The 23,251-nt window shown below is 43.9% G+C and overlaps 1 protein-coding gene across 2 annotated transcripts in view; it reads right to left on the reverse strand.

The window, feature by feature from the left end:
- Window positions 1-20,895, reverse strand: part of WWOX (WW domain containing oxidoreductase) — a 680,961-nt gene extending 660,066 nt beyond the window's left edge. For both annotated transcript variants that reach the window (XM_054049157.1, XM_054049158.1), the window contains exons 1-4: window positions 20,737-20,895; window positions 14,117-14,181; window positions 12,325-12,382; window positions 6,760-6,938 (exon numbers count right to left, since the gene is read on the reverse strand). In XM_054049157.1, coding sequence (XP_053905132.1) covers window positions 6,760-6,938; window positions 12,325-12,382; window positions 14,117-14,181; window positions 20,737-20,843 — 409 coding nt within the window. In that variant the 5' untranslated portion in view covers window positions 20,844-20,895. The remainder of the gene's footprint in view (window positions 1-6,759; window positions 6,939-12,324; window positions 12,383-14,116; window positions 14,182-20,736) is intronic.
- Between the last annotated feature and the right edge of the window lie 2,356 nt (window positions 20,896-23,251).

Below are 23,251 nucleotides of genomic sequence, written 5' to 3' on the forward strand. Positions count from 1 at the left end.
TGTGTTTGATCTGGGCATCCCCTAAGATATGTAATTAATAGATTGCTTATGACCTTGATATAACCAAAATAGGATTATTTCTTGTTCTTTGAATACAAAAAGATTCTGTGCATGATGGTTTTGTAAAGAGAAAAAATGAAACTTTGTGATTAAAAGAACAGTCTCATATAAGATGGCTTCTTAAAAAAGAAAAAAAAAAGTGTTTTCCGAAGTCTGCACCAGCACAAAAAAGATACACATTTTGTCCGTCTACAACAGGGGTCAGCAACCTTTCAGAAGTGGTGTGCCGAGTCTTCATTTATTCACTCTAATTTAAGGTTTCAAGTGCAAGTAATACATTTTAACCTTTTTAGAAGGTCTCTTTCTATAAGTCTATAATATATAACTAAACTATTGTTGTATGTAAAGTAAATAAGGTTTTTTAAATGTTTAAAAAGCTTCATTTCAAATGAAATTAAATGCAGAGCCCCCCATATCGGCAGCCAGGACCCAGGCAGTGTGAGTGCCACTGAAAATCAGCTTGCGTGCCACCTTTGGCACGCGTGCCATAGGTTGCCTACCCCTGCTCTACAATATGCCAGTAAAACAGCATAAGTAGTACTGTGTCATTTATATTTTACTGTTCTTATATAGTCTAATATTCACAATAGATTAGGTAACCAATGTGTACTGTAAAAAAAAAATGAAGCTGAGGTACATGTAGTTTCAAGGTCATTTAGTTTAGCCTTAGATGAGCCTTAAAATGTACAGTAATATTTGTGTAATTAAGCTTCCTACAAATATATAAACCACAGCATTGTCTCCCTGATATTAAAAACAAATACTACTAAAAATATGTACATTGTGTAATCTGGCAGAACTGATTGCAAACAAAGTTGAAAATATTGTATCTTATAGACTAGAACTCAATGAAACAACTAACATACTTCTCATACTTTGAACTTAAACACTGATAATTAAAAACACATAATATACATTACAAAAATTCAAAAGTATTTAACAAAAAAACCACAGAGGAGGGAAAAATATAAAAGCTCTCTTTTGTTTAATATTTTCAAAGGCCAATACAGCCCTCTAGTGGGAAAAAAAAACAAAAAAAATTAAAGAATTATTTTTATTTGTATGCCCGATACAAACTAAAGGACTTTTTCTTTGTAATCAAACTAGGGTTCCAGTCCTGCAAAAATTTAACTATAAATTAACCATTAGCTATGTATTTCAAGTAGTCTCATTGACTTTAAAAGCACTACTGTGTGTGTGAGTAAGTCTCTGCAGGAATAGGGTCTGTTTCTGAAATTAGATGGGTTAATATTACAAGACCATTAATGGCTGAAGTTAAAATTAATCATAATATAGTGTTGCAGCACACAAATAATTAACATTTTTCTGATGCAATATTTAGAACATGAAAATTCAGTCCTGGCTAAAACTAATCAAGATCTAAAGAATGTTTATCACATGGCTAAAAGAGATCTGTAAAATTAAAGGAAGAAAAAAGTTTGATATTTACCATCCTCACAACACAAACACGAGCTTTAATTTTAAAGAAGTTGGTAAGTATTCACTCCCTGATAAAAATCTAAGTATTTTAGAAAAATTGCCTCAAGCGACTAGTGGATATATTTAGTAAATTCTTTTCACCATAAGTTTTACATATTTTCACTTATTCATTATTTATCCTAAATACACCTGGGGGCCGGGGGGGTTATTTCTTGAATATGTTTTATGGTAGTCTTAAAAAAAAAAAAAAAAAGAGAGTAAGTACAAAAAAATATATAAAGATATGGGAAAGCAGCCATTAGATAAAACCAAGAAATCTGAACTTGAATTCCATACTCTTGTTAACAAGTTTTTCTCATAATGGAACCTGCAATGGATTAATTGTTAGCTTTAAATAAGAAGATAGACATTGAAGGAAATATCTGATGGGAGGGAGAAATAATTTGTTTGAGAGTTGGATATACCAAAAGAGTTGCAGAAAATATACCACCACTTCTACAGTTAGTAGTACAGCCATAAACTGTTGAACTGTACATCAGTTTATATCAAGTAAAATAAGGAACATCACTTTAAAACAGTGTTTCTCAAAAGCCAATGGGAGCTGCTGGAAGTGGCGGCCAGCATGTCCCTCGGCGCTTCCAGCAGCTCCCACTGGCCCGGAACAGCGAACCACGGCCAGTGGGAGCCGCGATCGGCCGGACTTGCAGACGGGGCACGTAAACAAACCGGCCCAGTCCACCAGGGGCTTTCCCTACACAAGCGGCGACCCCCGTTTGAGAAACTGCTTTAAAAACTACACCAGTGTTCTGTAATCTTCACAACAGATTTCTGTACTAGATATAATTTTTCCCATTTTATAGATGAGCACAGACGTCAAAGACAATAAGTGAAATCCTTTTCCTGTTAAAAATCAATGTGAGTTTTGCCAAGGACTTTGACGGAGCCTAGATTTCACCCAATATTTCCCAACATGAGATCCTAAGGTTGAGCACAAAAATCAATACTCAGGTAACTAAATAAGTGGCTCAACTTTCACCGGTGTATGGCACCTACAACTCCTAGTGGCTGCCGTAGAAACTTTGTCCCTGTGAAAAAACAGGCAACTTATTTAATTGCCCTCACAGATTTAGTTGCTTAGCTTTTGGGGCCCAACTGTACATAAACCTAGACTAAAGGTGAAATTTTGGCCCCTTCGAAGTCAATGGCAAAACTCCCACTGACTTCAATGGAGTCATGATTTCATGGTTTGTCGCTCATCCACACCCTGAGGTGGAGTCTAGCATGCAATACTATAACCAAGTTTTTCAAACCTAGATAATCTGAAACTCCTGTCCAGAAAAGGATTGCATTCCCTGGAGTCTATGAATTATAGTGACAATTCCCTGAATTATCTGACCTTCCTCAATGCTCCCATGACAGTCAGAACACAGAAATTGTAAGTTTAATATGCTTGAGACCCCAGAAGTCATTTTGTTTTTACACACTGTATCTTTGTTTTTTCCTCCCTTGCCCCTCAGTGACAACAGTGACATTATACACTTTGAGAGTGATTTTTTTCACATGCATTTACTAAATCGGGATGATTACACAATAAAATTCTAGTAATTAGTAACCTGCATAAGCTTCCATGTATTGTACCTATTGATAAATTATTAGAAATATCAGCCCAAGAACAGTTTGGGCTTTTTACCTTTAGCATAATCAACTGATGTGTGTTGGTGAATGAAATAAGGTTTTTATTCTGGGTTGTTTGGGCTTTTTTTGTTTGAACTCCATCTTTTTTGCTCAACTCATTAATGTAAAAGGTCGAAAGATACGTTTGAGCAAAAAGAAACAATGTAATGTGTTTAAAATATATGTTTGGCCTTTTGGAGCTAACTGCCGGTCATATTGAAATAAACGAAGTTCCCCACCCATGATGTGCAGAAACTCCGTTCACGGAGACAGTCAAATCAGTCTTTAAAGTATGTTTCAAACTGATTTTGATAATGAGACGCATTAATATTTCATTATTTTTTTTAAAAAAACATTCAAGTGCTTCTGACCTTATGAAATTTCAAACTGCCAAGGCTGAACAAGATTTTCTTTTAATCACTTTTTAGCTAGTGGAACACAGCAGCATTTTCCTCTAGAACATCCAATCAAACTAAAAAACACAGAACAGAGTACTTTTTTTTCAAAGCATTATACAACCACTAATTAATCCTCAGAACACTCCTGTGAGATAGGGAAGTACTATCCCTGATGCATACAGAGGACAAGTTACTTACCCAAGGCCCCACAGGATTACAGGGGCTGAACTGGGACTAGAATTCAGAGTTTAATGATTTCTAGTCCTATCTCAATCTTCTAGATAGCCCCATCTCAACAGATCTTCAAGACTTACAAGGTACATCCAAACGGCCTGGACAAGAACATTAGCAGCCACACTCTATGGAAGTGAAGGAAGAGAGCTCCCCTTCACAGTAAGCAGTGAAGGAGAAAGCAAGCCTTATGCTTAGGCCTCACAAAATCAGGACAACTCAGGGTGCCCAAACAGCACAGGACTCTACTTGATCCCCCTGTACCCAAGTCCCAATGGCCTCACCCTTGAAACATCTTGCTTTCTGGCAGTTGGTAACTGGTGCTGGATGTGGAGATGGAACCTAAAGTGATGTCGAAGACATTACGGCATCTGAGAAGTTTGAGGCTCATTGGCCATGTCTTCATCTCAAGCATGCACATATGATGCAAGTTCGACTGAGAAAAACTCTCTGGACTTCAGGTTTCTGAACCTTATATTGTCACAATTTGAAGCAGCACAGGTCCAATCTTTTGTTCACTCCATTAATGCCACTAATGTCAATAGTTGCATTACCCTGACTGTTGCAGAGGCTTTAAAATAAAGAGAGGGGTGGCTAAGGATCAGGCCAACCTTGGGGTCTTGATCATCCAGGTACAATAGAATTGCTGAGTAATCTGTTCTATGAGGGTGAGAGAGTGCTGAATGCCAATTATTCTGTGCAGCCTTTTCAGATGCACTTTTGTAATTAATACTACAAATTTTCCAGTCAGACAGCCTTATTTATTTGGCTAGTTCCCAAGATGAGGAAAACGCTCCAAATAAAAACGAGCAAACCGCAAAACAAAATACTCAGATTTTCAAACAGTCCACATAGTCAGCAATACTTCCTGCCTAGTCTCGCACGCCCACTTATGCTTCCATTCTCCTCTTAATATACAGCAGAAACCATTTATCCATCTAACTGGGACCAGGGCCAGATCGGATAATCAAAAATTCGGATAATGCAGAGAATGGGCAAATGCGAGGCTGCATCGCCATCTAGCAGCCGAAGGAGAGATCGCCCACTTCTGTATCTGTGCGTGCTGGTAGTTCAGTTAATACAGAGAACCAGATAATGGAGGGTCAGATAAACAGGGTTCTAAAGTAGTTGCCTGTTAGCTTGATAGGTTAACATGTTGCAGCTCTCAGTATATAGTAGCCCAGGGGTCGGCAACGTTTGGCACGCGGCTAGCCAGGGTAAGCACCCTAGCGGGCCGGGCCAGTTTATTTACCTGCTGATGTGGCAGGTTCGGCCGATCGCGGCCCCCACTGGCCGCGGTTCGCCGTCCCGGGCCAATGGGGGCGGCGGGAAGCGGCGTGGGCCGAGGGATGTGCCGGCCCCGGCTTCCCGCCGCCCCCATTGGCCCAGGAGGCGAACCGCGGCGAGTGGGGGCCACGATCGACCAAACCTGCCGCGTCAACAGGTAAATAAACTGGCCTGGCCCGCTAGGGTGCTTACCTGGCGAGCCGCATGCCAAACATTGCCGACCCCTGTAGTAGCCATTGGTAGCAAGCACTTAGTCCCGAGGTGCATGTATTTAGCTATGACCACCCAGAACTGCAAATTGGATGGGGGAAAAGGCGGAGAAACCACAATACAAATCCAGACATCCTCTCAAGATAACAGTAACCTTTCACAAGCATCACAAATCTGGATGAGGTGTTAAACCCTTTGACTACAGTATCTCTATAGAAACGTGGAACACTATTTCACTCAACATGGTCACATGATAAGACTAACCTCACCTGGTTTAAGGCTGAGAGAGAGAAGAGCTAGGTTATTTCTGAGATATACAGTTTCAGATTATTAGCAATGGACTCAATTAAAAATACTCTAAAGGGGAGCAGGAGAAGCTTTGATTTACCCCCCCAAATTTTATATACTTTTAAATGTGAACATTTGATTAAACAAATTTAGTTAATTACATAAGCAAATTTGCTGCATAGTATTGCAAGCTCTGGTAATGTTTACATAAATTTAAAGTTATTCAGTCTACGATATAAAATCTCCCCAAAACAGATTTAACCAAGACATGTGCTGACAATAAGAAAAATTTAGAGCTTGTTATAGCCTGAAAATACTATTTCAGAGAATGTTCCCTTTCAAATGATTTAAGGATGAACTGCACCAAGGAAATTCAGACTGACACTTGGTCCAAAAATCCTCTCATTGTTCAAGAGAGTTGCAAGCTGGCCATGGGTCCCGAAGGTGCAATCTTTGAAATATTTTTTTTTTTATGTAATCTGCTTCTGTTTTTAAACAATAGCCATAACTTGCATAAGGATATTTCCAATGCAGTTGTGATGGCTCTACAAATCAAAATGTAGACCACAAAAAAGAACGAACAGCAATTTAAATTTTAAATAAAATTTTGGAGGGCTCAGTGGATTATCTGTAAAGGCCTGAGAGAGAACCAAGTTTAATACCTAATCCTCATCTAACTGTGTCTCAGCAACTTTGGCTCCTTCAAAAAATCAAACAGCAGAAACAGAAGAGATATCCTATACAGTTTACTTTTACTACAATCACAGTGGCAACGACTCAAACCAAGGTAATGGCTGGTGCGGGGGGAAAGTGACTGAAGTCTATGGGAACCTCTTCTGAGAGAAAAGTAATTAAGCCCTTCTTAAACTTCATTAAAAATTAGTATTTGTAAAAAAACCTGATCAGTAACTTTAAAAAAATGCCTTAACTACACACAGTCTACACCTATTCCAATGCCACCATACAACAAACTACTGTAGAAGATGATCAGGATGATTTTGGGGATCTAATTCTCAAAGCAACTTAATCTTAGTAATAATGGATGTGAATTCAATCCAGAATTAAAGGGTGAATGTACATTTTTAAATATACCTAACCAATGTTAGGTCAAAACTACTTGCAATTAAATGAACCATAATATTTTACTTACTTAAGTGTCACATTGACCTACCTATTCCAGAATTCGCTCCAGTGATTATAACCACTTTTTCACTCAAATCACGACCCTGAAGGATTTCCATTGCAGTACTGTTTCCATCATATCTCTGTCTAGTAGTAGACTTCATTGGATTATCTTCAACTGTAAATGCCAGTCTGGGGTCAAGGTATGTAGTCCTTTTGTTTATATGGCTGTAAAAATCAAAAACAAGATTTCAAACTAATTTTTGTTTCTTCTATGCTGTGCAGTAAGGTTGCAAGCACTAGGGAAACACTGAAGTGTTGCCAATTTTCAACAATAATCATGTCTTACTAATACCAAGAATGTTAATAACAGAACATGTGACTTGTTCTCTCCTTTTTACCTCAGGGACAAAGCCCTTTAAGAGTTATGACTTGTCTATACTTGAGACACTACCTCCACAAAACGGGAAGGGTTCTTGCATCACCGTAGGTAATCCATCTCCCCGAGAGGCAGTAGCTAGGTCAAAAAAAATTATTCTTCCATCAACCTAGTGCTGTCTACACCAGGGGTTAGGTCAGTATAGCTACATCTTGCAGGGGTGTGCATGTTTCGTACCCCTGAGAGACATAGCTATGCCGATATAAGTTCCCAATGTAAACCAGCAGTCTCCCATTGCTAACTGCCATACCCAAACAGTCCAATCTCATGAGAGCTGTATGGCTACTCTTTACTACAGAACAATGGAAAGAGAGAGAACTCAGTTTTCAATGCTCAGATGCTTCTAACGCTGTCACCTTTTGGCTGAAGTGAAATCTAGCTTTCCCTTTCCTGCTGCAAGTTGGAGGCCTTTAAAATCAAAGAATAGAAACAAAATAGTCAAGAGCCTTCTGATTCCAATATAGGATCACTTATGCTACTTCCCACTTCTCATTTATGCTTGCTGTCTGCATTCTACTCTTCACAGCAAGTCATTCCAAAATGTTTTGCTTGTTTTTAAGTGACGTGTGAGTGTAATAATATTTAGCATTTCTAAGTGCAAAATTATCTTCATCTTCACTCTGTTTGAGAAGGTCAAGGCACTTCACAAACTTTAACAAATTAAGCTTCACAACACCTATATAAAGTATATGAGGATTATGATACCCAGTTCACGGGGGGGGGGGGGACCAGAAGTGAGTCAAAAGAAGTTTAGTCTGTGGAGGAGCTGCAACTAAAACTCAGATCACACCTGGCTCCAATTCCAGTGCTTCAACCACACCTTCATCCGATCAAAGTAACTGTGAAATATGCATCCATTGCTGACATCTCTTTCAGGTAATATTTCAGTACTCCACAAAAACTCCACCCCTTTGTTAAGAAATGGCAGTTCCACCTTGTTGCACAATGGGAGAGGTTATCCAAAAAAAGGGAGAGATGTGCTTGAGTCAGTTTTATTCCCATGTGATCTGCTAACAAGCAGCGGGGCAGGACGCAGCCTTAGCCAGGCTTATCTGAGAGTGCCTGCTTATATAATTCTCTCTCTCTCTCTCTCTCTCCAATGTGAGCTCTTTATTGCTTTGCTAGTGTCAAGTTCTTTTTACAATATGTTCTGAATTTCAGTGTGCTAACTCTCTGTCAAATGAGAGCTGGTAAGATACTGCTGTACAGACTTTTCCATTTCCCCCTCCCCCTGCTCACTGTGACTGGGTCCTGGAGGTGAAATCCTGACCCCACTAAAATTAATGAGAACTTTGCCAATGCTCCAAAGGGCTATACCGCTGGACTCAAACTGTAGCAGCATCCACCACCACTCCCCAGCCAAATAAGCTGGAGGAGGAACAGAAGCAGTATCTTCATCCTTGGTCAGAGCCTTTCCCCAGGAACAGTAGGACTAACCTGGCAGAGCAGTTGAGCCAAGTGAAATTCAGAATTTCTGTCCCACAGGAAATTCCAGCATTTCAACTGAAATGTCCACATTTTTCATCAAACAGAAACTCCCACAACAATTTCAATTCAGAAGAGATTAAATGTCACATTGGATGAGGGGAAAGCAGTGGACGTGTTATTCCTTGACTTTAGCAAAGCTTTTGATATGGTCTCCCACAGTATTGTTGCCAGCAAGTTAAAGAAGTAAGGGCTGGATGAATGGACTATAAAGTGGACAGAAAGCTGGCTAGATCATCGGGCTCAACTGGTAGTGATCAATGGCTCCATGTCCAGTTGGCAGCGAGTATCAAGTGGAGTGCCCCAAGGGTCAGTCCTGGGGCCGGTTTTGTTCAATATCTTCATTAATGATCTGGAGGATGGCGTGGATTGCACCCTCAGCAAGTTTGCAGATGACACTAAACTGGGAGGAGTGGAAGATAGACTGGAGGGTAGGGATAGGATACAAAGTGACCTAGACAAATTAGAGGATTGGGCCAAAAGAAATCTGATGAGGTTCAACAAGGACAAGTGCAGAGTCCTGCACTTAGGACAGAAGAATCCCATGCACTGCAACAGACTAGGGACCGACTGGCTAGGCAACAGTTCTGCAGAAAAGGACCTAGTGTTACAGTGGATGAGAAGCTGGATATGAGTCAACAGTGTGCCCTTGTTGCCAAGAAGGCCAATGGCATTTTGGGCTGTATAAGTAGAAGCATTGCCAGCAGATCGAGGGACGTGATCATTCCCCTCTATTCGGCATTGGTGAGGCCTCATCTGGAGTACTGTGTCCAGTTTTGGACCCCACACTACAAGAAGGATGTGGAAAAATTGGAAAAAGTCCAGCGGAGGGCAACAAAAAGGATTAGGGGGCTGGAGCACATGACTTATGAGGAGAGGCTGAGGGAACTGGGATTATTTAGTCTGCAGAAGAGAAGAATGAGGGGGGATTTGATAGCTGCTTTCAACTACCTGAAAGGGGGTTCCAAAGAGGATGGATCTAGAGTGTTCTCAGTAGTACCAGATGACAGAATAAGGAGTAATAGTCTCAAGTTGCAGTGGGGGAGGTTTAGGTTGGATATTAGGAAAAACTTTTTCACTAGGAGGGTAGTGAAGCACTGGAATGGGTTACCTAGGGAGGTGGTGGAATCTCCTTCCTTAGAGGTTTTTAAGGTCAGGCTTGACAAAGCCTTGGCTGGGATGATTTAGCTGGTGTCGGTCCTGCTTTGAGCAGGGGGTTGACTAGATGACTTCCTGAGGTCCTTTCCAACTCTGATATTTTATGATTTCATTCTATGATTTTTAATGGAAACACTTCAACATTCCTGAAATTGAAGTGAACAGAAATGTTTCATTTTGAGTCACTTTAACATTAAGCTGCATTTTCCTATTGTAACGCTTTGACTCTTGGGAATTGCATTTCGGATGCTTGAGGCCCACATTCTTCCCTCTGTGCCAGGCTCCCTAGCCAGGCCACATTTCCCCGTGGTGAACCAAGCAGAACTTGATCAGAGGGAAATCTATATTCAATTATGGGAGATGCAGTCCTCCAGGGAGCTGAGCTGAGCTGGGCCCAGCCCAGCCCATAGGAGAGACCAGGGCTTGAACTATAACTCCCATAAAGCAATCTGCTGAAAGAGAAATGCAATTTGATATTGTATTGAACGGATTCAAAATTCAGTTCAATAAATCTTCAACAAAAAATATTCTATTTTGGGTTGAACTGACCCTAAATGAAATACTTCATTTAGATTTCCCTTCCCAATGGAAAAAAATGAAAGTCTAGGGGGGAAAAAAAAAAAAAAAAAAAAACAAAGATTCCCACCACCCGCTCCATGGAAAATTTCTGTTTTGCAGAAACTGCATTTTCTGTCAGAAAATCATTCTGACAAAAAAATTCTCAACTCATTTCTGATCAATGATCTTCACAACACCTGTGCGCCCCTTGTGTGAGCTGATTCTACAGTTTGAACTGTAAATATTCTTCCCTCTCTGCTGATTCATTGTTTACTGAAACTACCTCTCTTCTCCTCTCTACCAATGTCTATTTAAAGCCAGACTCAGTATTCCTTATGATCCTTCCTACCTTCCTCTTTTTCCTCTCCCTGCTCCTATGAACTCACCCCTCCTGCCGTTGCCCCTTGTTCAACCTCTCTTTCCTTCCTCCCAATCCCCCACGTCTTTTAGATTGTAAGCTCTCTTGGGCACAGATTGTTCCTTCTGTTTTTCACAGCATCCAACACATTTTGAGCACTACCATATTGTAAAAACAGACCAACCAATTATGGAAGCTTGGCGGTCCATATAAGCAAAATCACATATAGAAAGTGTGAAACTGGCTTTGCTTTACAAAAACTGATCCATATAATTATCTCTCTGAGCTGAGATCACGAAATCAAGTTCCTATTGTATTTCTTAAATTACTTTTCTGGCTAAGATGAGACAGCCTCACCTACCTACACTTTGAAGAGGCAGGAATTTTGGTCTACTAGAGTGAAAATTTGTTGTATGAAGAATTCACAATTCTTTCTCTCCTGACTTTACAACAGAGGATATTAACATATCATTGGGTGTTCTCTTTGGGAACCCAATCTTCACATGGAGTTATCTTTCGAATCACTCCATTATTCCTCATTTCATTATTATTGTTATTTCCCAAATTTGTTTCTAGATTCTTTCCACCTTCTGTTTAGCTAGGAGAGGATGCTGGAAATCTATTGATATCACAATTACAGTAACTCCTCACTTAAAGTCATCCTGGTTAACGTTGCTTCCTTGTTATGTTGCTGATCAATTAGGGAACATGCTCGTTTAAAGTTGCGCAATGCTCAATTATAACATTGTTTGACAACTGCCTGCTTTGTCTACTGCTTGCAGAAAGAGCAGCCCATTGGAGCTAGCTGGGGAGGGCTTGGAACCAGGGTGGACCAGCAGCCCCCCTATTGGCTCCCCTAAATTCCCTGTGTGGCAGCCACCCAGCAGGCCATCAATTGTCAGGCAGTTCAGCTGTCCCTCCCCCACTGCCATGTGCTGTTCCTGCCCTCTGCCTTGGAGCTGCTCCCCAGAGCCTCCTGCTTGCTGTGAGGCTACATTAACAACGTGTTAACCCTTGAGAGCTCAGCCAAGTGCTAGTTCATCATTTAGCAGCAAGGCATTCCCTGGGAAATATCCCACCCTCTGACTCCCCCACGTCAACCAAGCTTCACAATCATCATTGCTGTGTACAGTATTACACTGTTTAAAACTTATAGTGTGTGTGTGTGTATATTATATATATATATATAAAAAAATAAAATATAGTCTTTTGTCTGGTGAAAAAAATTTCCCTGGAACCTAACCCCACCATTTACATTAATTCTCATGGGGAAACTGGATTCGCTTAACATCGTTTCACTTAAAGTAGCATTTTTCAGGAACATAACTAACACGTTAAGCAAGGAGTTACTGTATTCTGTTATAGAATTAAGTTTAAGTCACTCTCAATTCTGCACTGCAAGTTTATACTTACGTTTACATGAAACAATTTATTAACTTGGTGGGGAGGGAAGATTTATTACATGCCTAAAACTTTAAAATATCAAGTTTTTGTTTACTGGTTTCTGTGTATTTAACTCAAAGAATCATGGCATTGCAACTCACTTGAGTGGTCCAAATCTTGTATGTGTCATCATCCCTTCTATTCATTCATGATCTATGTTTTCAAGTACTTACTCCACAAAGTAGACTTGTCCGTTTTCATCTGTTTCTTGCTCCCACCCATATGGCAGATCTAGAATACAGAAAATATATCTCAAAGCATTTTCTACAGGAAGTCTGAACTCCTGGCATTGCTGAATATGGGAAATATATACAAGCATTTCCATCCCTAGTACTCCTACCTGCTTGTCTTGAACACTGAAGCTAAGTTTAAAAACAAGAACTGCTCACAAACCATCAAAACAAAAGGAAAGGTTCTCAGAGGAAAGGTATAGATCTAGAATAAATAATATGGTGTGGCATATGGTCATTACTAACAAGGATATAGAGATGTTTGCAGGAGGCTAGTAATCCTTTCACAAACGACTTTACTTGCAGTACAAACCCACAGGGTTTGATCCTGCCTTGTAATATGTTGCACATGTCCCATGCATCTTGGGCAGAGCTGGTGTGAATCCATGATCAAGTATAGCAGCTATCAAAATACTGGATTCTGCAATATTGTATATAATGCACATTACATATCTAAACATGGGAATAAGCCCCAGTGTGTGGGGGACAATACTATTATAGGAGGTGATATGTTAAAGGAAAGAAATGATAAAAAGTATAACAGAATATTTTCCTACAAACCAAATCTTATTATAAAATACTCATTAAAATATTTAAAATCAAGGAATTTTCCTGCTATTTCAAAGAAGCTAAACTTGTCTGAAAATATTAGCTGTAGTTCATCAGGGTGGTGGTTTAATATACTGAAAACATTCTAATTAGGTATGTGCACATTATTGACAATATATGAAACATGAGACATCGGCAGCCCATGATAGCCTATCCCTTTCTTTAATGGCTTTAAAGATTTTACTGACACAATAAAAAAAAAAAAAATCACATAAAAAAAAATTCAAATTTAGTGATGGAGTCCCTCCTTGGCATGCCTATTTATAATGCTCATCCTCCTGCCCCAACCAAAAAGTTACTAATATCCCTTTAATATTAATCTACTGAAAATGTTACTATCATGCATCATCTAGTCTTAATGTAGGACTGTTTTTCTGTATACATAACTTTGCCTCCTTTAAAATGCACTGTTTTTATTTATCCTCTATGTTTATTGAAGCTTTCCCCTGATCAACAATCTTTTTGCTAAGCAAGATGAGATCATACTAGTAAACAAGGGATTTTATTCTCTCCAGTGCTGGAGCTCAGCTACCACAGGGGGAGGGAAGTTTCAGGGAGCCAGTTTGGGTTCCCTGATTCTCAGAGCATTCTAACTTGAGCCACTGACAGAAGGTCCTTAAATGGGCATTTTCCCAGTGGCAGATTACTGAAGTTCTGCCACGCTCTCTTCCTGCCCACTCCTTCCTTGACACACACCTAGCCCAGGTATGGGGGACATGGAACAGTCCCTGGCACTGGCAGGGAATTCCCCCACACAAGCGGAATTCTCTGCTGGCATTTACAGACGAAATAAGGTCCCTTTGTGTCACCCAAGTGACAGAAAGGGGCCATAATGCAATTTACGAATCTTGCCATGAGTCTCTGCGTCCATTACAAGGACAGTAAACAGAAGACCTTGGCACTTCTGCCTATTATTTGCCTTTATGTAGAAATAAAGTCATGCAAACTAATCCTCATGCACAGACCCCTGGCAAACATGGTGGGCCCTGGTGAATGAACAGGGCTTTACTTATATAAAGTAGCTGACAGGATTGGGGCCAAATACAACATAAATCGGCCATCTAGATCCTCCATCCATTCTGATCATTACTTGTAACTTACTCTGTTACAAAAGCCCAACACAAACCTCCTGCGATGCGTTTTCTCTTTCCAGATTTAGGATGCTCCCATTGGGTTTTCTCTTCAAGATGACTGTTTAAAAATAAAGAAAGAAAGAAATGACAATTAAAAAGTAACTTAAAGATGCATTTCTATTATTTACCTTCAATAAAATATATTACCATAGCAGTGTTCTTCCTGCATTCTGATTATATCTTTTTATAGTGTAAACCTCTGAGGAAAGAAATATATTCCCCCTGCATATTAATAATATCCCCTCCGTTTAAAAGAAGTTTCATGAGTGGTGCCTCAGGTAACTAGATTCTACGGTGCCAGGCTTTTGAGAAAAACCCTAGTCACACAGAACAGAAGCCACTACAATTCAAACACAAGTTTGGATCCAAGTCTCATCTCTCAGGCTGGCAGGGAGCAAACAATCCCTCTGGATGATTAAAGAGCAACATTAATAGACTCAGAGATTGTGTACAAAAGGCCGCTGGCCTTAAGGGGAAGAGCACGAAACATGCAATCATGAATGGGATCCACATTATAGAAAAGTGTGAAGTCACAAAAATCCCTTTTGAAGTTTTGCCCAAGTAATTTTCATATGCAACATGTGATGTAAAAGAGTTGAAACTTCCACCTTAGCAAGCGCAAGTCATAGCAAGTCTTAAAATAAATGTATTAGTGATCCCAAAGGGAGGAACAGTACTTAATTATAGGCCAGCAAACCACTGATTTATTCATTAATTAGTTCATTTAATAAGGTGGAAGATGGCAACATATCCCATCTAGAGCTATTATTCACTTGAAAAATATTCGTTTGAACATATTTAACAATACCACTTAGCTTTCTACATTTGGGCTCAGGTAAACAAGCAGGGCCAAATTAAAGCATATAGATTATAGACCCATGCTTACAACACCAGCTTGTTATTGAATCAGAATCACTTCATCTAAAAGAAAAAGGACATTTCTAGCCCTCACATCTGGGAAGAAAAGCTTGAAAGCATGCCCCAAGAGTAACTGCTGCAGTGGTGTCTGCCCAAGTCTGCAGGTAGCTAGAAACAATGGCTCTGTGAAGTATGACTTGACCCTGCATCTCAATGAGGCGTTAACCCACTGCTCTGGGGGCCTCTGCAAACACGAGAAGAAAAGAGTAGGATGGACTAGACACGTTTACCTAAGCTGAAACACTCCAGCAGCTGGATTAAGTTCTGCTGCTGCATCCCTGATACTACTTGTGCATCTCAGTGGGAAAGAAGAAAGAGGATACCTTTCAATGCCGCAGGAGAAAGAAGGGGCCCCATTCCACTGCCCCTCACTCTCTACCAGTGTGTGTGCATACTAGAAATATTGAAAATGTGATCACATTCGTACAAAAATTAATGATAGGATCAATATAAATTTCTGACACCCATGTATGCAGAGGAATAATGTTACTTTACAATGCATACTGGTATGTTACTAGAATACTTGGTCAATACTTATACATGCAGTATAAAGTTAGATATGTCTGGTAAAGGGAGAAAATACAGATACATGTTAAAGCTACTGTCAGTGAAGTAAACTTATAGGAAGAACTGTGAATAAATAAGGCCCTGAGCATGCAAGAACTGTGAGGATGCAGAGCCTTTAGACCTTATTTCCTATACATGGCAAGTGTAACATTAATTAGGAAGTTAACAGGTTATTTAAAAAAAAAATTGCCATATAAATATCAGAGATCAAATTATAATACTTACAAATCAAACATTTTCTTTAAAAATAGTCAGCTATATTTGCACATATTGGGTCAGCTTTTCAGCTCGTGTAAACATGCACAGCTCCACTAACTTAAATAGAGCTAACCCAACACCAGCTAACAGTCTGACCCACTGAGTGAATTCTTTTGCATAAGGTACTTCCCCTGTGGTTTAGTATATTGTTTTAATTATTGAAAAAAAATAAAGTAATACACACACACAGACACCAGATCTATATTAGGAGTGCTTTACCAGTATAGCTATACCAGTATCCCACACCAGGAAAGCACTCCTAGTGTGGCCACAGCTTAGATCAGCGAAGCTGTACTTAGCCTTGGTATAGCAGGGATTCTCAAACTGGGGGTCAGGACCCCTCAGGAGGTCGCAAGGTTTAATAGGCAGCAGGTTTAGAAAAAATACAAGGAAGTTCTTCTTCATGTAGCGCACAGTCAACTTGTGGAACTCCTTACGTGAGAAGGTTGTGAAGGCTAGGACTATAACACCATTTAAAAGAGAACTGGATAAATTCATGGTGTTAAGTCCATTAATGGTTATTAGCCTGGATGGGTATGGAATGATGTCCCTAACCTCTGTTTGTCAGAGGATGGAGATGGATGGCAGGAGAGAGATCACTTGATCATTGCCTATAAGGTTCATTCCCTCTGGGACACCTGGCATTGGCCTTTGGCAGTAGACAGGATACTGGGCTAGATGGACCTTTGGTCTGACCCGGTACAGCCGTTCTTATGTTATATTCTTTTTACGTGGGGGCAGGGCTGGCTTTAGGCCAATTCATCCAATTCCCCTGAATTGGGCCCCACCCTTAAGAGGGCCTCGCGCCCAAGCCCTGGTACTGGGGTAGCCCGGCTTCCCCAGGGGGCAATTTAAAGGATCTGGAGCCCCAGGCCCTTTAAATTGCCACCCGAGCCCCACTGCTGGAGCCCTGGAGTAGGGCTGAGGGGCTCTGGGGGCTATTTGAAAAGTCCGGGGCTCCCGTTGCTTCTAACATCCCGGCCCTTTAAATAGCCACTGGAGCCCCGCCACTTCCCCAGGGCTCCCATGGCTATTTAAAGGGCCAGGACGGTAGAAGCAGGGGAGCCCCGGGCCCTTTAAATAGACACCAGAGCCCTAGGGTAGCGGGGGGCTCCGGGGGCTATTTAAAGGGCCGGGGCTCCAGCTGCCTCTGTTGCCCCGGTCCTTTAAATAGACGCTGGAGCCCCCTGCTTCCCCAGGGCTCCCTTGGCTATTTACAGGGCTGGGGCAGTGGAAGCAGGGGAGCCCCGGGCCTTTAAATAGCCCCCGAGCCCCGGGCTGCTGCTGCTACCCCGGTGGGCAAGGGAGGAGGAGGGAGCACTTACCGTACAGGGTGGGCTGTACCCGCATCCCCTGCCCGCAGCCAGCCGCGCACCCCCTGCCCTGCCCACATCAGCCCCTATCTCCAGCCAGTCCCGCACCCCCGGCCCGCAGCCAGCCCGTATCCAGCCAGCCCCACAGCCCCTGCCCTGCCTGCAGCCAGCCCCTGTCTCCAGCCAGCCCCGTACCCCCTGCCCGCAGCCAGCCCCTGCTGCACCCCCTGCCCTGCCTGCACCAGCCCCACCCCCCCTGCCCTGCCGCTGCCCACAGCCAGCCCCTCACCTCCTGCCCACAGCCAGCCCCTGTCACACCCCCTGCCCTGTCTCCAGCCAACCCCTGCCGCACCCCCCTGTGGCCCGGCCCAAAGCCAGCCAGCCCCACACACACCCCTGCCCACACCAGCCCTGCACCCCCTGCCCTGCCTGTAGCCAGCCCCGCACCCTCTGCCCTGTCTCCAGCCAACCCCTGCCACACACCCCCTGCCTGAAGCCAGCCAGTCCCGCACTCCTCTGTCTCCAGCCCTGCCAACCCATGCCGCACCCCCCCTGCAGCCTTGCCTGAAGCCAGCCAACCCGCCCCACACACCCCTGTCTCCAGCCAGCCCCACACCCCTTGCTCTGCCTGACCCTACCTCCAGTCAGCCCCTGCCCTGCCTCCAGCCAGTCCCATGTCCAGTGGTGCCCTACAGTTCCCAGGGCAGTAACCCTGCATACCTGCTTCAATGAGGGGGGCAAGGAGCAGCTGGGACCCACACATGTGCACACCCTAGGGTGACCAGCCAGCCCCGCAAGTGTGAAAAATCAGGACAGGGGGTGGGGGTAATAGGATCCTATATAAGAAAAAGACCCCAAAATCGAGACTGTCCCTATAAAATCGGGACATCTGGTCATCCTAGCACACCTACAGGGAGTGGTGGGGACCCACACATGTGAAACGGAACTCATTTCTAGTTCAGGCCCATCTTTTTAAAAAAGAACTTTAGGTAGGGTTAACATACATCTGTATTTTCCCGGACATGTAGGGCTTTTTGGTTCTTAAATCGCCATCCAGGAGAAATTTTTAAAATTTAAAAATTCCTCCCGGGAAAATGCGGATGTATAGTAACCCTATTGGTACAAAAAAATACATACTTTGGCACATCCCTTAAATCAGAACTTTTTATAGGGAACGGGTTGCTAAGAAATGAAAGGCATTTTTTTACATGGTTTTTTTCTTTTAGTCATCCCTGCCAGGGCCCTGCCAAAAACGTTCGAATTGGGCCCCGCACTTCCTAAAGCCGGCTCTGCGTGGGGGGGGTCGCGAGCTGACAACCTCCACCCCAAGCCCTGCTTTGCCTCCAGCATTTATAATGGTGTTAAATATATAAAAAAAAGTGTTTTTATTTTATAAAGGGGGGGGGTTGCACTCAGAGACTTGCTATGTGAAAGGGGTCACCAGTAAAAAAGTTTGAGAGCCACTGTGGTATAGCTTATTACAGCCTCCCAAGAGAAATAAGCTATGCCAGCAAAAGTGAAGTTTTGTCACTCTACACTAGGGGCTTTTGCCAGCACAATTATGTCTGACAGAGATCACATGCACAGGATCTTACTTAAAGACATGCTAGTAATGATTACCGAAAGTTGGGCTCACTGAAGTCAGTGGGAATAAAGGAAAAGTTAAACTCTAGACTGAATGATTCAGTTTGTGGAGAACTTTTTTTTTTTTTTTTTATTCTCCTCACATGCTGGACACGCTAGGAAGTGCATTTGCGGGTGCAGAAGTAGGGAGAAGAGAAGTCATCTGACAGTACACAGGACAAAACACTGCAACTACATTTTTTTCCTTCCACAAAGGGAGATCATGCTAGCATTATAACCGGAGGCCATCATTCAGACTTCAGTACAGATTGACTCCACTGCCATTCCAGTTAAGGAAGCTTTAATAGAAAAGCAGGGAAATTCCTCTCACAAGTCAGCCCTGTAGTGCATCTGCTCTTGCTAAATGCCTAGAATATGGCAATGTCTAGGCTTAACATTTTCATAATGGCACGGGGTGGCAGCTCTGGGCCCATGAATCACCCGGCCAAAACTCTGGCAAACCTCAACATCCAGATTGAGCTACACCCCTATTTATCACTTCCAATAGCCACCCATACACAGACTATTATAGCACCTGTTTCTCCTCTCCTCCTGCACAGAACAAAATTGAGAGCACCATGATCCCTTATGTAGGACACTATTGCCCCCGCATATGTACACAAATATTCCAAAAAAGTTATATCCTCAGCCCAAAAAATGTGCAGCAATATTGCCCCCAAACACATCCTGTGTTACTGCCCTCCCACTGGAGTTTTACCCCTTTTACGTTGAGCTCTATCATTACCACTTACCAGGTAAGAGACAACAGCTACACCTATGTGTACTTAGTATTGCACTTATTCATCCCCATATATAAAGCAGAATTTATCCCATTCCCCCATCCCAGGCTCCTCTGATGTGTAGGGCATTTCCGCCCCCTTCCCATCTCTGTATCCAAGGTATTTATCCCCCCACCCCCACCCACCCATTACCGTAGCACCTTACTGCACCTAACACACATTAGTAGATCTATCACCACAACACCCCATGAGGTAAGTATCAGATCGGGAAACTGACATGCAGTGAAATAAGTGACTTAACTAAGTCGAGTTCTCATGACCCTCCCTCACTCCCTCCCATATAGAGCTCTCTCACCCCTCCATCCTCTCCCCCCCCCCGCCAGTTTATGCTAATGTCACTCTGTGTAAGGAAGAAGCAGCTCTCTGCCCCCGCCCACACACACACATCTAGGAGAGGCAGCAAGGATGGATGCAGAAAGCAGCTAGTGGGTCTCCATGCCCCCGCCCATCCCCAGGGCAGAAGAGGGAGAGGGATGGGCAGCTCCGTGCCTCCCATGCCCGGGGCGGGAGAGGGAGGAGCAGCTCCGTGCCCCTCCGACCCCCAGGGCAGGAGAGGGACGGGCAGATCCGTGCCCCACCCATCCCCAGGCCAAGACGGGGAAGGGAGGGGGAAAGGGAGGAGCAGTTCGGTGCCCGCCAATCCCCAGGGCGGGAGCGGGAGGGGCAGCTCCGTGCCCCCCATGCCCGGGGCGGGAGGGGCAGCTCCGTGCCCCCCATGCCCGGGGCGGGAGGGGCAGCTCCGTGCCCCCCATGCCCGGGGCGGGAGGGGCAGCTCCGTGCCCCCCATGCCCGGGGCGGGAGGGGCAGCTCCGTGCCCCCCATGCCCGGGGCGGGAGCGGCAGCTCCGTGCCCCCCATGCCCGGGGCGGGAGCGGGAGGGGCAGCTCCGTGCCCCCCATGCCCGGGGCGGGAGCGGGAGGGGCAGCTCCGTGCCCCCCATGCCCGGGGCGGGAGCGGGAGGGGCAGCTCCGTGCCCCCCATGCCCGGGGCGGGAGCGGGAGGGGCAGCTCCGTGCCCCCCATGCCCGGGGCGGGAGCGGGAGGGGCAGCTCCGTGCCCCCCATGCCCGGGGCGGGAGAGGACAGAGAAGAGGGGTCAGGGTCAGCAGGGTCCCGGCGCGGCAGGTGCCCCCTTACTTGGCATAATAAACCCAGCCGTCCTTGGTGGTCCGCTCCTCCCAGCCGGGCGGCAGCTCCTCCTCGCTGTCCGTGTCCTCCAGCCCCGCGTACTTCAGAGCAGCCATTGGGCCGAGAGGATCCAGGCAGCCCCAAAGCAACCGCCACCGGCCCGTTCCCTTCGCGGCTCCGCCCCTTCCGGTGGGCCCCGCCAATCGCGTGGTGAGGGGAGCCCGGTGCCCCCTGGGAAATGTAGTCCGGACAAGAGGGGCGCGCCGGCAGGTGCAGGGTGTGCGGCGGGCTGGGAGAGACGGGCGCAGGGAGCCCCACTCCTGCGAATAGACACGCTCCCGGGTGCTGCCCCAGCGGGTGTCCAGCCCGCAGGCCCGGCGCCTACAGCTTGGCTGGAAAGCCGCGATTCTCAGCCCGCCTCCCCTTGGCGCTGTGGCCTGAGAGGCTGGGCTCACAGTCTGCCCGAGCGCGGGTGCAGTTCTCACGCTGGTGCCTCCACGGCGGCTCAGCGTTTGTGCGAAAGCGCGAGCTCATGCTGCAATCGTGATGTCGCCTGACTCTCTCCCCCTTTATTGCAGGGTGGGTGCGGAGAAAAGCGTGAAGTCAGTGGAGCCTAAAGGTTCAAAAACCCAAAGGCAAAGAAATCAATTGCAGCACTTAAAAAAATCTTCATTTTAAGCCAGTTTCATCATTTAGGGGATTCAGCCTCTGGTTGTTTGTACATGGTGGATTGGTGCAATTGGAAAAGACCAAAACCCACTGCATTAAATAATCAAACAAGATAGTTTCCAAATTGCCTGTTGGTATCTGATCATTGAACATATATATGAGGATCACTGAGCTTGCTAACTTTTGTACACTAGCGGGTGCCACAGATTTACACTACCTGATGAATTATTTAATCGCTTTTTGGTTAGAAGGAAAAATCATTGATCACTGCTTTGTCCTAGACCACTTTTTGCTCCATTTGCCCATTTTAGTTTCTCTGGCTGCCAGGCCAACATTGCATTACCTTGCCCTTACTGAGCTAGAAATACATTTGTCATTTCCTCAAAGCTAATAACTGCATCCAAAATGACACTTGGATAGGTCTCAGCGCCTGCCTTTACTTTACTGCAACTTAGGACCACTCAGCACGGCCAGTGCATGGCCCATTTCCCAAGACTGGGCAGCAAGATGACTGCAGTGATGTATGGGTATTTGCTGACGATGATGACTATTGTGTCCCTTTTGTATTAACTCTCCAGCCATTCATTCAACTTTGAATCATGGAAAGTAAATCATCATGATGACACGTGGTCGTGGTCTAGTGATCAATGTATAAGCCACCTACTAGCTGAGGGCAAACACAACCAAGTAACATACTTATAGTGGAAGCGACCAAGAGATATAATAACTTGTCAGGGGCTAATGTTGTTAGACCACAGTATTAATACTATTAGAGACAGTAACAATGTGATGGTACTATGTTTCTTTCTCTAGGATTTGTTAGAATAATACTTTACCCGTCTATAGCAGCTTTTATCAGAAACTGTCAAAATGCTTAATAGTTGTTAATATATTAAGTTATAACACACCTCATGGGTGTGGTGTTATCCCTCACTGGGGTGTTGGGGCACTGAATCACAGCAAGATTAAGTGACTAGACTGAGGCCACACAGCCAGTCTGTGGTGGAACCAGGAATAAAAGTCAGATTCCCAGTCATGGGCTTTAAACACAAGACCCTATCTTTCTTTGTGAAAGCAAAGAATAGGCCTCAGGAGAAAGGAACAACACAAAAGCAAGTTTCATTATTAAAGAAAACTTAACTTCATTATGGCAGGAAAATAACTTAAGACAACACAAGCACACGCTTTGGCAAAGGATTCAAACATTTGAGAAATTTATGACCACAGATTAGAGCTTGCCAAGACCTCCATTTGGATTCAAGAACTAGGATATATACCTTAGTCATAGCTTATGTGGCGCTCAGCCTGGTGTGGTATCAATATACCATAACTTTCTTCAGGGAAAATTCCCTCTCTTCAGTGGCTTTAGACCACCTAAATGAGCAGTCTCCATAGGCTCCTTTTCCAGATCTGTGGAATCTGAAATCCTGATAATTGTATATAGTAATCAGGTCTGCTGCCTGTGCACATTTGTAATGGCAAGGGTCATCAGTGGGGTTAGAATCCAGGACTTTGGTCTGGTAAATGCTGGTAGAGTCTGGAGTACTTGGGATATAGGATTTGTCTCCTGTAACAAAGTGATGTGTCCATCTCTCTCAGAGAGAGAGAGACACATACACACACACACTCAGAGTCTATGTTAAACAAAATGTCTTCATTCTTCTGATAACCACATTCTGTTGTTCTTCAGGCCGTTCCTCATCATAGTCATTCCTTGGAGGAGTGAGCACTACGGACTGCTGGACTGTAAATGTAATTATTGGAGATTGCAGCAGATGGCACTGTAGACAAAGAAATAAAGCTGAATATGCACTATTGGAGCTATACAGCTCACCTGCTCCCCAATAATTGCATA

The sequence above is a fragment of the Malaclemys terrapin genome, chromosome 14, assembly GCF_027887155.1.
Source record: "Malaclemys terrapin pileata isolate rMalTer1 chromosome 14, rMalTer1.hap1, whole genome shotgun sequence".
Taxonomy (NCBI): Eukaryota; Metazoa; Chordata; order Testudines; family Emydidae; genus Malaclemys; species Malaclemys terrapin.